General features: G+C 36.5%; 1 protein-coding gene across 1 annotated transcript in view; it reads right to left on the reverse strand.

Moving 5' to 3' along the window:
• Positions 1 to 12,709, reverse strand: part of NUP62CL (nucleoporin 62 C-terminal like) — a 69,357-nt gene that overhangs the window by 38,378 nt on the left and 18,270 nt on the right. Inside the window, exon 2 of the mRNA XM_027089498.1 lies at positions 511 to 615. Coding sequence (XP_026945299.1) covers positions 511 to 568 — 58 coding nt within the window. The 5' untranslated portion in view covers positions 569 to 615. The remainder of the gene's footprint in view (positions 1 to 510; positions 616 to 12,709) is intronic.

The raw sequence follows: 12,709 nt of genomic DNA on the forward strand, positions 1-12,709 counted from the left end.
ATATTGCTTACATATATCAAAAGGTTTCCAGAATCTCAGTCATGTCTCAGGAGTGGAACTGTATCTACTTGGAAGAAAATACAATTCAAGTGGCAACCTGCAATTTCAACTAATGTTCCACCTACGCCAACTGCACAAGGCAATGGGGGATGGCGGCCGCCATTTTTCAGGCTCAACTAGGCATCAGCAATTCCTGGCAAGTTTTATTCCCAGAAATGGTGACAGGCTTGCTATAACAGGGCTTTGGGAGGGCCATATTACTGCTAGGATTACAATAACAAACTCTAATGATGAACATCATGGCTGTAATAATCATGTTAATATAAAATTCATAGTGAAAGCCATGACAATCAGGTTTTTAGCAAAGCTACTATTGATATCAACAGTTACAAACGGGATCAAGCATAATGATAATTTATGAGACGTCGGAGATCCATAGCTTATACTGGCAAATTGAGTTAAGTGGCCTGATGCGAAATAATAGTATTTTCTTTGCAACCAGTAACTTACATGAGAGTCCAGTAGCAGCAGTGGAGGTAGAAACATTTGAAAATGAGGTAAACAGCATGGTGCTTGAACTAGTAGCGGTAGCAACAGTAGATGCTGGAACCAACCCTAAATTAAAGTAACAAGCAGAAAAATATGTCAATAAAAATAATTTTTAATAAGTAAAACACCATTATAACAAACTTCACTTATATGGAGAAATAACAACAAAGCAAGGAAAATCAAGTACCCTGATAGTTAATAAATGTGACATAGTAAAATTCCGATTTAAAAAATAGTTCATCAGTACTGCTTAGTATAGCCAGCCTTCTAGCACCATCATAAGAAAGAAACTCTACTAAAAAAGTGAGCAACCTAACAGGGGGGTCCACTTCCAAATTTGTGACATAAGAAGTCCTAGGGACCCATTCCCCAGTGAAGCAACCATAACTGGTAAAAAATATTTTTTAAAAAAAATTGAAATCTCTGGAAATTGTCCTGAAGGTACAGCAAATAAAGAAACATTTATTCAAGAAAATCTGCTAAAATTCAGTAATACAGGTGAGAGTCTACAGCATATGAATCATAACCCACGCTCTTCCCTCCATCCCCTTGCTCCCCTTGAGAGAAGCTACACTCCAGGCAGGAGTCGCCAAGAAGACTGGACTCCCTCTTCCCTCAGCTCCCAACCAATGAATACAGTATCTCATTAGGAGGGGAAGCAGCCAGCATTCCTCATCACCCCTGACACACAGTTAAAGGATTGAAATTCCTGGTGAGTACAGCCAAGAGCTGAGGGGCTCCTTTCCTCCAGTCAGCCCCCACTCATAGGGCAGAGGGTCTACACCAGGCACAGTAGGCTTGCAATGCTGGAGCCCCATCAATCACCCTGACTGCCCTGCCCCAGCTTACCTGTAGGGCTGAGGTTGCATGCCGGAAGAGAGAAGCAAGAAGATCAGAAGCAACGGTCACTGCCCAGCACCCAAAGCACTGGTTCAAAGATTTTGCCCAGGGATAAAGGTAGCCCATAAGAACAGAAAGCTATGTCCAGAAGAACTGACTTTATTTGAAACAGAGTATGAGGAAGTTCAAGCCAAAGGACTCTCTCGAAAAAAAATAGAGATTTTGGTGGTAAGCAATTAAGAGGAAGTAAGCTTCATGAGAGCAACATTTAGGCTGCAGGCCAGCCAGTTTAGCAGAGATAACCAGGGAAAGAGAAGGCTGAAAAGAGCCCTCCTGAGGATCAGAAAAATTAAGTACTGATACATGAATGAATCTTGAAAACATTTTGCTAAATGAAAGAAGCCAGACACAGAAGGCCACATATTGTATGGTCCCATTTATATGAAATGTCCAGAAGAGGTAAATCCATAGACAGAAAGTATATTAGTGGTTACCAGGAGCTGGAAAGAGAAGGTAATGGGAGGTGACTGCTAATGGTTACAGGGTTTCTTTTTGCAGTGATGAGAATGTTCTTGAATTACATAGTGGTGATAGTTGCACACTCTGTGAATATGTTTAAAAGAAACACTGAATTGCACAGTTTAAAAGCGTGACTTTTAAGATATATGAATTATACCTCAATTATGCTGTTATTTAAAAAATACATGATCATCTCAATAGAAGCAGAAAAAGCATCTGAGAAAATCCAACACTTTTTCACGATGAAAACACTCAACAAACTAGAAAGAGAAGGGAACTTCCTCAACATGATAAAGGGCATTTATGAAAAACCTACAGCTAACGTCATGCTTATCAGTGAAAAACAATACTTTTCCACTGCCATCAAAAACAAAACATGGATGTCTGCTCTTACCACTTCAATTCAACAACACACTGGAAGTTTTAGCCAGGACAATTAGGCAAGAAGACGAATAAAGGATACCAGATTGCAAAGTAAGAAGTAAAATTATCTCTATAAACAGATGACATGATCATGAATACAGAAAATTCTAAGGAACCCATAAAAAAATCTGGAGAAAAACAAATATCATATATTAACGCATATATGTGGAATCTGAAAAAATTGGTATAGATGACCTTATTTACAGAGCAGAAATAGAGACACAGACGTAGAGAGAACAAATGTATGGATACCAAGGGGGAAAGTGGGGGGTGGGATGCATTGGGAGATTGGGATTGACATATATACACTATTGATACTATGTATAAGATAGATAACTAATGAGAACCTACTGTATAGCACAGGGGACTCTACTCAATGCTCTATGGTGACCTGAATGGGAAGGAAATCCAAAAAAGAGGGGATGTATGGATAAGTACAGCTGATTCACTTTGCTGTACAGTATAAACTAACACAATATTGTAAAGCAACTATACTCCAATAAAAAAAATCTATTAGAACAATGAACAAGTTCTGCAAAGTTGCAGGATACAAGATCAATATAAAAATAAATTTCAATTCTATATATTATCAATGAACAATCCAAAAATGAAATTAAGAATGTAATTCCATTTACGATTGTTCAAAATGAATAAAATAGTTAAGAGCAAATCTAACAAACAAGTGTAAGGCTTGTATCCAGAAAAATAAAAAACATTATTGAAAGAAATTAAAGGCATCCTAAATAAACAGAAAGCTCTCATGTTCATGGATCAGATAATTTTATATTGTTAAGATGGTATGGTAGACAGAAAAATGGTCCCCAAAGATGGCCACATCCTAATACCCAGAGTCTGTGAACATATTACCTTACTTGACAAGAGACTTTACAAATGAAGTGAAGGTTAAGTAACTTGGAAGAGGGAGATTATCCTGGATTATCCAGGTAAGCAAAATCTAAGGACATGAATCCTTAAAAGTAGAGATCCTTTCCAGGCTGTGGTCAGAAGGAGATGGTGACTACAAAAGAATAGTCAGGGGATTTCCCTGGCGGTCCAGTGGGTAAGACTGTGCTTCCACTGCAGGGGGCACAGGTTTGATCCCTGGTTGAGAAACAAAGATCCCACGTGCTTCGCAGTGCAGCCAAAAAAAAAAAGAAAAAAAGAATGGTCATAAAGATGCAAGGTTGTTGATACAAACGGCCATCTAACACTTGAAATCATACTCAATGTCATTAGTCATTAGGGAATTGCAAATCAAAACCACGACGAGATACTACTTCATATCGACTAGGATGGCAATAACCAAAAAGACATAATATCAAGTGTTAGCAAGGATATGCAGAAATTGTAAACCTCAGGCAATGCTAATGGGAATGTAAAATAGTGTAATCTCTTTGGAAAACTGTATGCACTTCCTCAAAGTGTTCAACATAAAGTTACCATATGACCCAGTAATTCCACTCCTAGGTATACAAACAAAAGAAATGATAACATATATCCACACTAAAATATGTACATGAATGTTCACAGCAGCATTATTCATAACAGAAAAAGATGAAAGGAAACAACCCAAATGAATATCAACTGATGAATGGATGAATAAAATGTGGTATATTAATACAATGGAATTTTATTTGGCCATAAAAAAGAAGCGCTGATTCATGCTAAAACATGGATGAGCCTTGAAAACATGCTAAGTAAAAGAAGCTAATCACGAAATACCACATATTGTATGATTCTATTTAGATGAAATGTCCAGAACAGAGCAATCTATAGAGACAGAAAGCAGATTCATGGTTGCCAGAACTGGGGTAAGAAGAGAACGGGCAGCGACTGTTAATGGGTATGACGTTTCTTCGGTGGGTGATGAAAATGTTCTAAAATTGACTTCAGTAATGGCTGCACAACTCTGTGACTATCCTAAAAACCAATTAATTGTGCACTTTAAATGGGTAAATTATGTGGTATGTGAATTATACAATAATAAATCTGTGAGAAAAAGTAATAAATAGAAGTCTGGAATAAAGTTTCAGAAAACAGATTACCTGGACTCTTCTTGAAAATTTAAAATAAAATCTATAAAAGAAATAAAGCTAGAGAAATTAAGTACATAAAGACACAAATAAGCTTAATTGGTTAATTGAAAACAAAGTTTACCTTTTCATCCTCACTATAGATCATTGCACACGGCACGTGATAGTAAGTACTCAATAAATATTTATGCTGAATCGAGCCAACCTTTTCCAATACATAATTTTCCAATACATAATTACAGATATTCTTCTTCCTTTTCAAAAGGAAAAAGTGCTTAATAAGTAACTGCATTTGAATCTATTGATACCTGTATCCAACTGTTGAACAATTCATGACAATATATGATGTAAGACTCTGCTATCCAAAACATCTAGGGCCACTGGGGGTTTGGGGACAGGGGGGAGATGCTAGGAAGGAACCGGGAACATTACCACATACCTCCAACTATTTAAAATATGTATCATGGAATATCCCTATGTTTCATTTAAGAGAAGCACCACATGTATACTTTTAGAGAAATAACCAATTATAGCAAAGGTGTTTTAATATTTCTAATTCAATACCTACCAGTGAGGCTAAATTTTTATCATGGGTTTAATGGCTGCTTTAATTTCTTCATTCAAAATTGCCTATTCATGTCATCTGCCCATTTTCTCATTGGAGTATTGTCTTCTTATTATTGATTTTTAATAAAAGTATTATATATATATTGAGGCTATTTAGTCAAATGTTGCAAATATTTCCTAATCCCAGTTTGTCATTTGCTTTTTTGATTTTGTTTTTATTTTTTATGTAGTCAAATCTTTCCATTGTTTTCTCCTTTATGGTTTATGTCTCCATATCATGTTTCAAAATTCCCTCAAACATATAAAAGGTGTTCAACTTCACTTTTAGGAGAAAATCACACATTATAACTACCTTGAGAACAATTTCACCTAACAGATGGGGAGAAATAAAAAAACTGGTAACACACTCTGTTTAAGGACACTGTGAAGAAATGGGCAGCCTCCGAGATTTCTAATGGGAGTGTAAACTGGTATAACCCCTATGCAAAATAAGTGGCCAATGTTTTAAAAATTACAAATGCATCTATCTTTTGAACCAGTAATACTTCTTTTAGAAATTTATCCACAAAGATATACTTATACACCTGCAAAATGACATGTAAAATAAGATCCATTGCACCACTGTTTATATTAGCAAAAGAGGAAACAACCCAAACGTCCACCAGCAAAGGGTTAGATAAATTATAGCACATCCAGACCATGGAATTCTATGATGCTATAAAAAGTACTGAGGAAGCTCTCCATATACTGATTGATGTGAAAAGAGCTACAAAATGTTTAAAATAAGTGTATTAAGTTTTACGTTTAAAAAGCAAGGTACAGAATAATGTGCAGAGTATACTCTCATTTATATTATTTTTTAAAAAGGCAGAGGGCTAAGAATATATATTTTTATTTGCTAGCAAATCCATGAAGAAACTCTGGAAGGATACATACAATTACAGTGGCTAGCTGAATAGAGGGGGTGGGGAAGGGGTAAGGGAGTAATACAGGGTAGATGGGGGCAGTATACTTATTTATACTATTTTTATAGTCTTAATTTTAAATCATTTGACAGACTATATTATATATTTTAAAATTATACTTAAATAAATGGTCCTCTCCCTAACCCAAGAAATATTATTTACACATTTTCATATTCACCTATGCTTTTAAAATATTTATGGTTTCATTTTCTATCTTTAATTCACCTAGTATTTCTTTCAGTTAATCTTTTTAAGCAAAACATAATCCCCTTCCCCCAAATCACCTGGCTAGCCAGCTATTGCAATTCATTTGTTCACTACTCCATCCTCTCTCCCCAGATTGGAAATGTCATCTTCATAAACCCAGGTTTGTTTCTGTACTTTAAAATTTTTCACTGATTTTTCCTTCTATCCCTGTTCCACAAGAGAGTTCCAATTATTGAAGCACTAGAATTCATTTATTTTTTATACTAAATATTTTAAACTTATAGTCAGAGAATAAATTTACAATATATTTTCATATATTTTTCTACAAGTACACTATCATTACTTTTCTTAAAAAACAAGACATGACTAGTCTCATGCACTTATCCCCTTCATTTAAACTCTAGAACCTTGTCAAGTCCCTCCTTCCTTTCCTTCCCTCAAAGATTCCCATTGTGGTTTTATAAGAATTATGTTCAACGTGTTGGTTAATTTAGAACTAAATGACATTCCTGTACTATCGAGTGTGTGTATTCTTCATTTCTTCATGTCTTCTTTTATATTCCTCAGTAAAACTGTATGGTTATCTTCATATAGGTCATGCACATTTTTAAAGTTCATTCTTAGGCATTTCATACCTTTGGTTGAAATTGTTAATGGGAAATTCCTCCATTATATTTCCCAATTACTATTGTTTAAACATGGGAAAGTGACTGTTTTTTGCATTATTTATTTTGTAACTGACTGTATTACTGAAATCTCTTCAATAGCGCTAATTAAATTTACACTCAAGTTATGCCCATATTTTAAAGTCTTGATCATCTGTCTCAGATACTGGCATAATTTCAGGGGCCTGACCTTAAATCACATACCCAAAGGTAACTAAGGAAACAAATGCCATTTAATATGATGTGCTTTTAAGCTAAAGGAGCCTGACTCTTAAATAAGGAAGGGTTTAAAAGGAAAAGTCTCATTTTCCTAATCATAGGGCTAGAACAGGGTTTTTCAACATGGCACTACTGACAGCTTGGGCCGATAATAATGGACAATGGAGGACTGTCCCATGCTGGGATTTAAGACATGCATATTTGGTCTTTGTACCCTTTCTTGGACAAAGACCCTAAAACCCTTGTAATTTCCTAAGTGAGGAGAGAGATAGAAGCATCTTCTGTTATAATATTTGGGTTTTGTCCCCAGTTTCAGAAATAGCTCCAAGAGCAATAAAGGTGAAAGGAGCCTCTGCAAGTCCCTTTCAACCACACCTGATTTATGTCAAAGAGGTGAACTTTAGAAAGCCCCTAAGGCTGAGAGACTGGTTACCAGAGGAGCCAACCAAGTGATTAGAGGGTTGGGGCTTTTAGCCTAACCCTCTGACATCTCAGGAGAGGAGAGGAGCTGGAGATTGAGTTCAATCACCAGAGGCCAAAGATTTCATCAATCATGCCTACATAATGGAAGCTCCATCAAAACCCTAAATGAAGGGCTTTGGAGAGCTTCTGTGTTGGTGAACACACGGAGGTGCTAGGAGGGTGACGTGCCTGGAGAGGACATGGACGATCTGGGCTGCTCCCCCATACTTTGCCTTATGCATCTCTTCTATTTGGCTGTTCCTAAATTGTATCATTTATAGTGAACCAGAAATTTTAGGTCAAGTGTTTCCCAGAGTTCTGTGAGCTGTTCTAGCAAATCATCCAACCCAAGGAGGGAGGGGTCACAGGCACCCCCAGTTTGTAGTCAGTTGGTCAGAAGTACAGGTGACAACCTGGGACTTGCAATTGATATCTGAAGTGGGGGACAGTCTTGAGGAACTGAGCCCTTACCCTGTGGGGTCTGTGCTACCTCCAGGTGGTGAGCATCATAGCTGAATTGTAGGACACCCATTTGGTGTCTGGAGAGTTGGAGAATTGGTTGGTGTGGGAAGAACTCCCATATATTTGGTGTCAAAAGGTTGTGTGTTGAGGACAACAAAATTTTCCTTTATGTGCACTGCAAAGTATTTAGCAGCATCCCTGGGCTCTACCCACTAGATGCCAGTAACACTCACCCAGTCTGGACAACCAAAAATGTCTCCAGATACTGCCAAATATCCTCTGGGAGAAGGGGCAAAAATCGCCTCCAGTTGAGAACCACTGGACAAGAGGAAGGGTTCAATACCATAATTTTCTCCATCTAGTGCTATAAGGATAACAAAATCAGCCTTAATTCCTTCATGTTTAAGAACAGAGGAAAATGTCAACTAGCTTAATGAATTGTTAGCCATAGAAAATAGGCATTTTTTTTAACAGAATGGGGGAAGGTGGCCATACACTACAAGATAGTGGGGCTTGCTACAATAACGAAATGGTGATACTAGAGGAAGAAAGGACAGATAATAGAACAAAATGGGAAGTCCAGAAGCAGAACCAAGCATATATAATAATTTGGTGTATGAGGAAGGCAGCATCTCAAATCAATAGGGAAAAAATGGCCATTTAATGAAATACTATGGTTTAATTCACTAATCATTTAGAAAAAAGATTCCTAAAAATATAATGGAATTCTATAAATGTTCAAGTAATCAATAGGAAGGCAAGAAATTCCTAAAAATATAAACCATAAAAGAACAAAAAGAATTAAGAATCCTAAGGTGAAAAAGGCCTATACAAATAAGTCCAGAGAGAGAAACTCAGAAGAATGAGAGATTTGACAACATAAAAATTTACATCTTAAGGATTTCCATTTCCAGGAAAATGTACTTTCCCTATTCCTCCCACTACGTATGGCTTAAACCCCTGGACATTATATATAAAATGAACAAGAAAACCCTGAAAGGTGGCGAGAAGGCAAATCAACTAGGGATCTTGAGACCCAAGGAACATTATGGTAATGAATTCCATGGGTTTTCTTTCTGCCTTGTATTTCCCAGGCTCCGAGTTGAATAGGTTGGCCAGTCAGAAATAACAATGGGTATAGAAAAACAAAACCAAACCCAACAAAAACCTGCTCTCTAGACAAAAGACAAGAATGGGGCAGACCAACAAGACGGAAAACTTTTAGACAATAACCAAACATCACAGAAAAAAGTGTGGTCCCGCTCCCTACCTATTCCAGAGAACAGCAAGTGAGGAACTTAAACTTCCACCATTGTGAGGCTATAACGAGGTGTCCCAGTACCCCAGCCAGGATGGTATCAGAGAAGGTCAAGTAGGGAGCCAGGATGTTACCTCTGCCAGCAGTTAATGAACCATGTCCTCACAGTGTCAGTGGAAACCACATCAGGAGCAGGAACTCCCACTCCTGCCCAGCAGTAACTAGGAGACCCTTGCCTTGGGTAGCAATGGAGACGGACTAGGGAAAATGAAGTTCTACTCCCACCTTACAGTAACACAGTGAAACCCTTCTGTCTCATGCCAGAGCAATGTCACATAAAGCCAGCTAAAGCAAAAGTCTTGAATCTGATTCAGAGTCTCATAACATAATAAGAAAATGTCCAGGTTTCAATTAAAAATCACTCTTCCTACCAAGAACCAGAAAGATCTCAAATGGAATTTAAAAAGACAATACCAAGATAATAGAAATGTTAGAATTATTTGACAAATATTTCAAAGCATCCATGATAAAAGTGCATCAAAAAGAAATTATGAACACACTTGAAACACAAGAAAAAATACCCTTAGCAAAAAAAAGAAAAAGAAAAGAAATGAAAATCTCTACAAAGAAATAGAAGATATAAAGAAGAGTCAAGTGGAAATTTGAGATAACCAGATAACCAATAACCAAAATGCAAACCTGAAGCCAAGCAAAAGGACTCAGCAGCAGAACAGAGGGGATAGAGACAAGAATCAATGAACTTGATGACAGAATGATAGGAATCTACACCAAGACACTTAATAATTAAATTTCTGAAAACTAAAGACAAAGAAGAAATATTGAAAACAGCAAGAGAAAAATGTCATCTGACCTACGGAGGAAAAATTATTTGAATGACAAATAGTTACACAAATTGACATCCATACCATGGAATACTATGCAGCAATAAAACAAACAACTGACTCACACAACAATCTGGATGATCTAAAGGGAAGTATACTGAGTGAAAAAAGCCATTCCCAAAAGATTACATACTGTATGATTCCATCCATATAACGTTTTTGAAATGTCAAAATTACAGTAATGGAGAGCAGATTAATAGTTGCCAGGGTTAAATAGAGTGTGGGAGCAGAAGAGAAGTAGGTGTTGCTATGAAAGGGCAAAATGAGGAATCCTAGTGGTGAGAGAACTATTCTATATCTTGACTACCAATATCAACATCCTGGTTGCAATATTGTACTATAGTTTCACAAGATGTTACCACAAGGAGAAAGTGGCCAAAGGGTATGTGGGATCTCTTTATTTTTTCTTACAACTGCATGAGAATCTACAATTATGTCAAAATAAAAAGCTTAATTTAAAAATTTAAAACCTTTTAATATCTATAAAACTAAGTAAAGTAAAACCGAAACAAACTGGGGAAAATACTTCTTTTTGGGGGGGAGGGGAATTACATCCTTATTTTCACTAACATCTAGCAGAACCTGAGCACTTTCTTTAGTTATAAAGGTAGGCAACAAACCACGTAGGTTAGTAGTACCTGTGACTTTGTCACCAACAGAAATCATAGGTACAAAAATACTTCTTATACAAATATCAAAGCGTTAGGCTATTGCAACTGCATATAAACGAGAAAAAGATAAGCACCATATTAGAAAACTGAGCAGGGAATTCCCCGGTGGTCCAATGGTTAGGGCTCCACACTCCCACTGCCAAAGGCGTGGGTTCGAGGGCCTGGGTTCGATCCTCAGTTGGGGGAATTAAGATCCCGCAAGCCGCATGGTGCGCCCCCCCCCCCGCCAAAAAAGAAAAAAAGACAGAAAACTGAGCAAAAGATACAAAAAGGGAATTCATTCAATTTCCCTCTCTCTCTCTCACACACACACACACACACACAAACACACAAAAAAAACACAAATACAATTAATCAATCATTTGAAGAGAAGTCAGCCTTACTACTAATAAAGGAAAATGTAAATGAACATGATGCTATGATACTATTTTCAGTGTTAAACTACCAAAGCTTAAAAAACAAACAAACAAACAAAAGGGATAATATCCAACATATTTAACACCGTGGGGAAATGTATACTTTCATAAAAATGACAAAGATAGCCAACGTTTATTGAATACCTATTATATACATGTCAGACAAGGTTCTAAGCAGTTATTTATATTCACTTACCTACCTAATCCTCACAACAACCCTACAAGGTAAAACGCTGAGCACTTACTGATGAGCAAACCAAGCACTGAGAGCTTAGAGTAACTTGTCCAAGGTCAGAGAACTAGTAAACAACAGAGCCAAAGTTCAAACACTTATTTCCTGGTTGTTTTTTTATTGATAACAGATATGTATTATTTGTAATATCAAAAATTCATTTGTACACAATTAAAATAATGCCCCCCAAGGTAGTGACCAAATATTCTAGCATCATAATGATTTTAATGCTCCACTTCATCTCTTTGTGTCCTACAATGCCATACCAACCAATCAAAATTGGTTACATTATCACTACTAAATACAAATTATAAATAAGTTGTTTATTATCTATAATTTTTTACATATTTTACCTTTTTGGTTGTTTCCAAAAGCTCTGAAACCATTACTATGAATATGTAATTCAATAAAATATACCATAAAGTAAAATGTATACAATATCTCACTCAGTGTATTTCTCAAGCTCTAAAATATCTGAGGCATCTACAGTAAAACCAAGCTTATGTGGCTTATAAACCAGTACTTTTTATTAACTGCATTTTGGTTTAGAAAGATCCTAAATGTCTTCTCATTAATGTTCAGTATAGGTTAAATGCATTTTACTGAATCTGACTTATTTAGAAACTGGTAACCCATGCATGCAAAATGTCTCTACTAGCCAAAATATTTTACCATTCCCCAACTATGCCATATAACTCACTTATTACTACATTATTAATATTCTCTAAAATTTTATACTACTCCAGAAATGTTCTTTCCTGTTTTATCGTACCTCCTGATAAATTTCATTTCAGAAGTTTTATTTTAAAAAAGGAAAACAGAACATATCAACAGATTGTGAAAAAAAATGCTTGGTAAACACAAGCATTAAACAGTTGAACAAAACATTTCAGTGTAACGCTATTATTACTAGTGGCCAATTTGTCTAGACTATTCATTCTCAGAAGGTTGTAACTTTTCCCCCAAACAAACATTCCTTGGTTCTAAACCTAAAAATGCAAAACCAGAAGGAGCAGTTTAGATTAAATTTCTATCGCATTCATCAATAACACTAACCTCCAATAAGACAAGTCAGTCATATTCGGATGAATCAATCAAATAAGAATCTCAAAATCAATCTTGAATACTGTGCTTCTCCATTAGAGAGCAGAGTTCAAAACTTACCAGTGGACTGTCCACCACGGTTGAAACGAGTAACTGATTGTGTAGCAATCGTTCCACTAGACGTCCGAGTAGCAGGAGTGAGGGGTAATCCTGCAAACGCTGTTGGTTGAGAGGCGTTCCCCATCAAGACAATATTGAAGTTGGTGCACCCAGTC

This window comes from Aethalodelphis obliquidens, unplaced genomic scaffold (assembly GCF_003676395.1).
Source record: "Aethalodelphis obliquidens isolate GAN/ISIS:26980383/991018 unplaced genomic scaffold, ASM367639v1 scaffold66, whole genome shotgun sequence".
In the NCBI taxonomy this organism is placed as follows: Eukaryota; Metazoa; Chordata; class Mammalia; order Artiodactyla; family Delphinidae; genus Aethalodelphis; species Aethalodelphis obliquidens.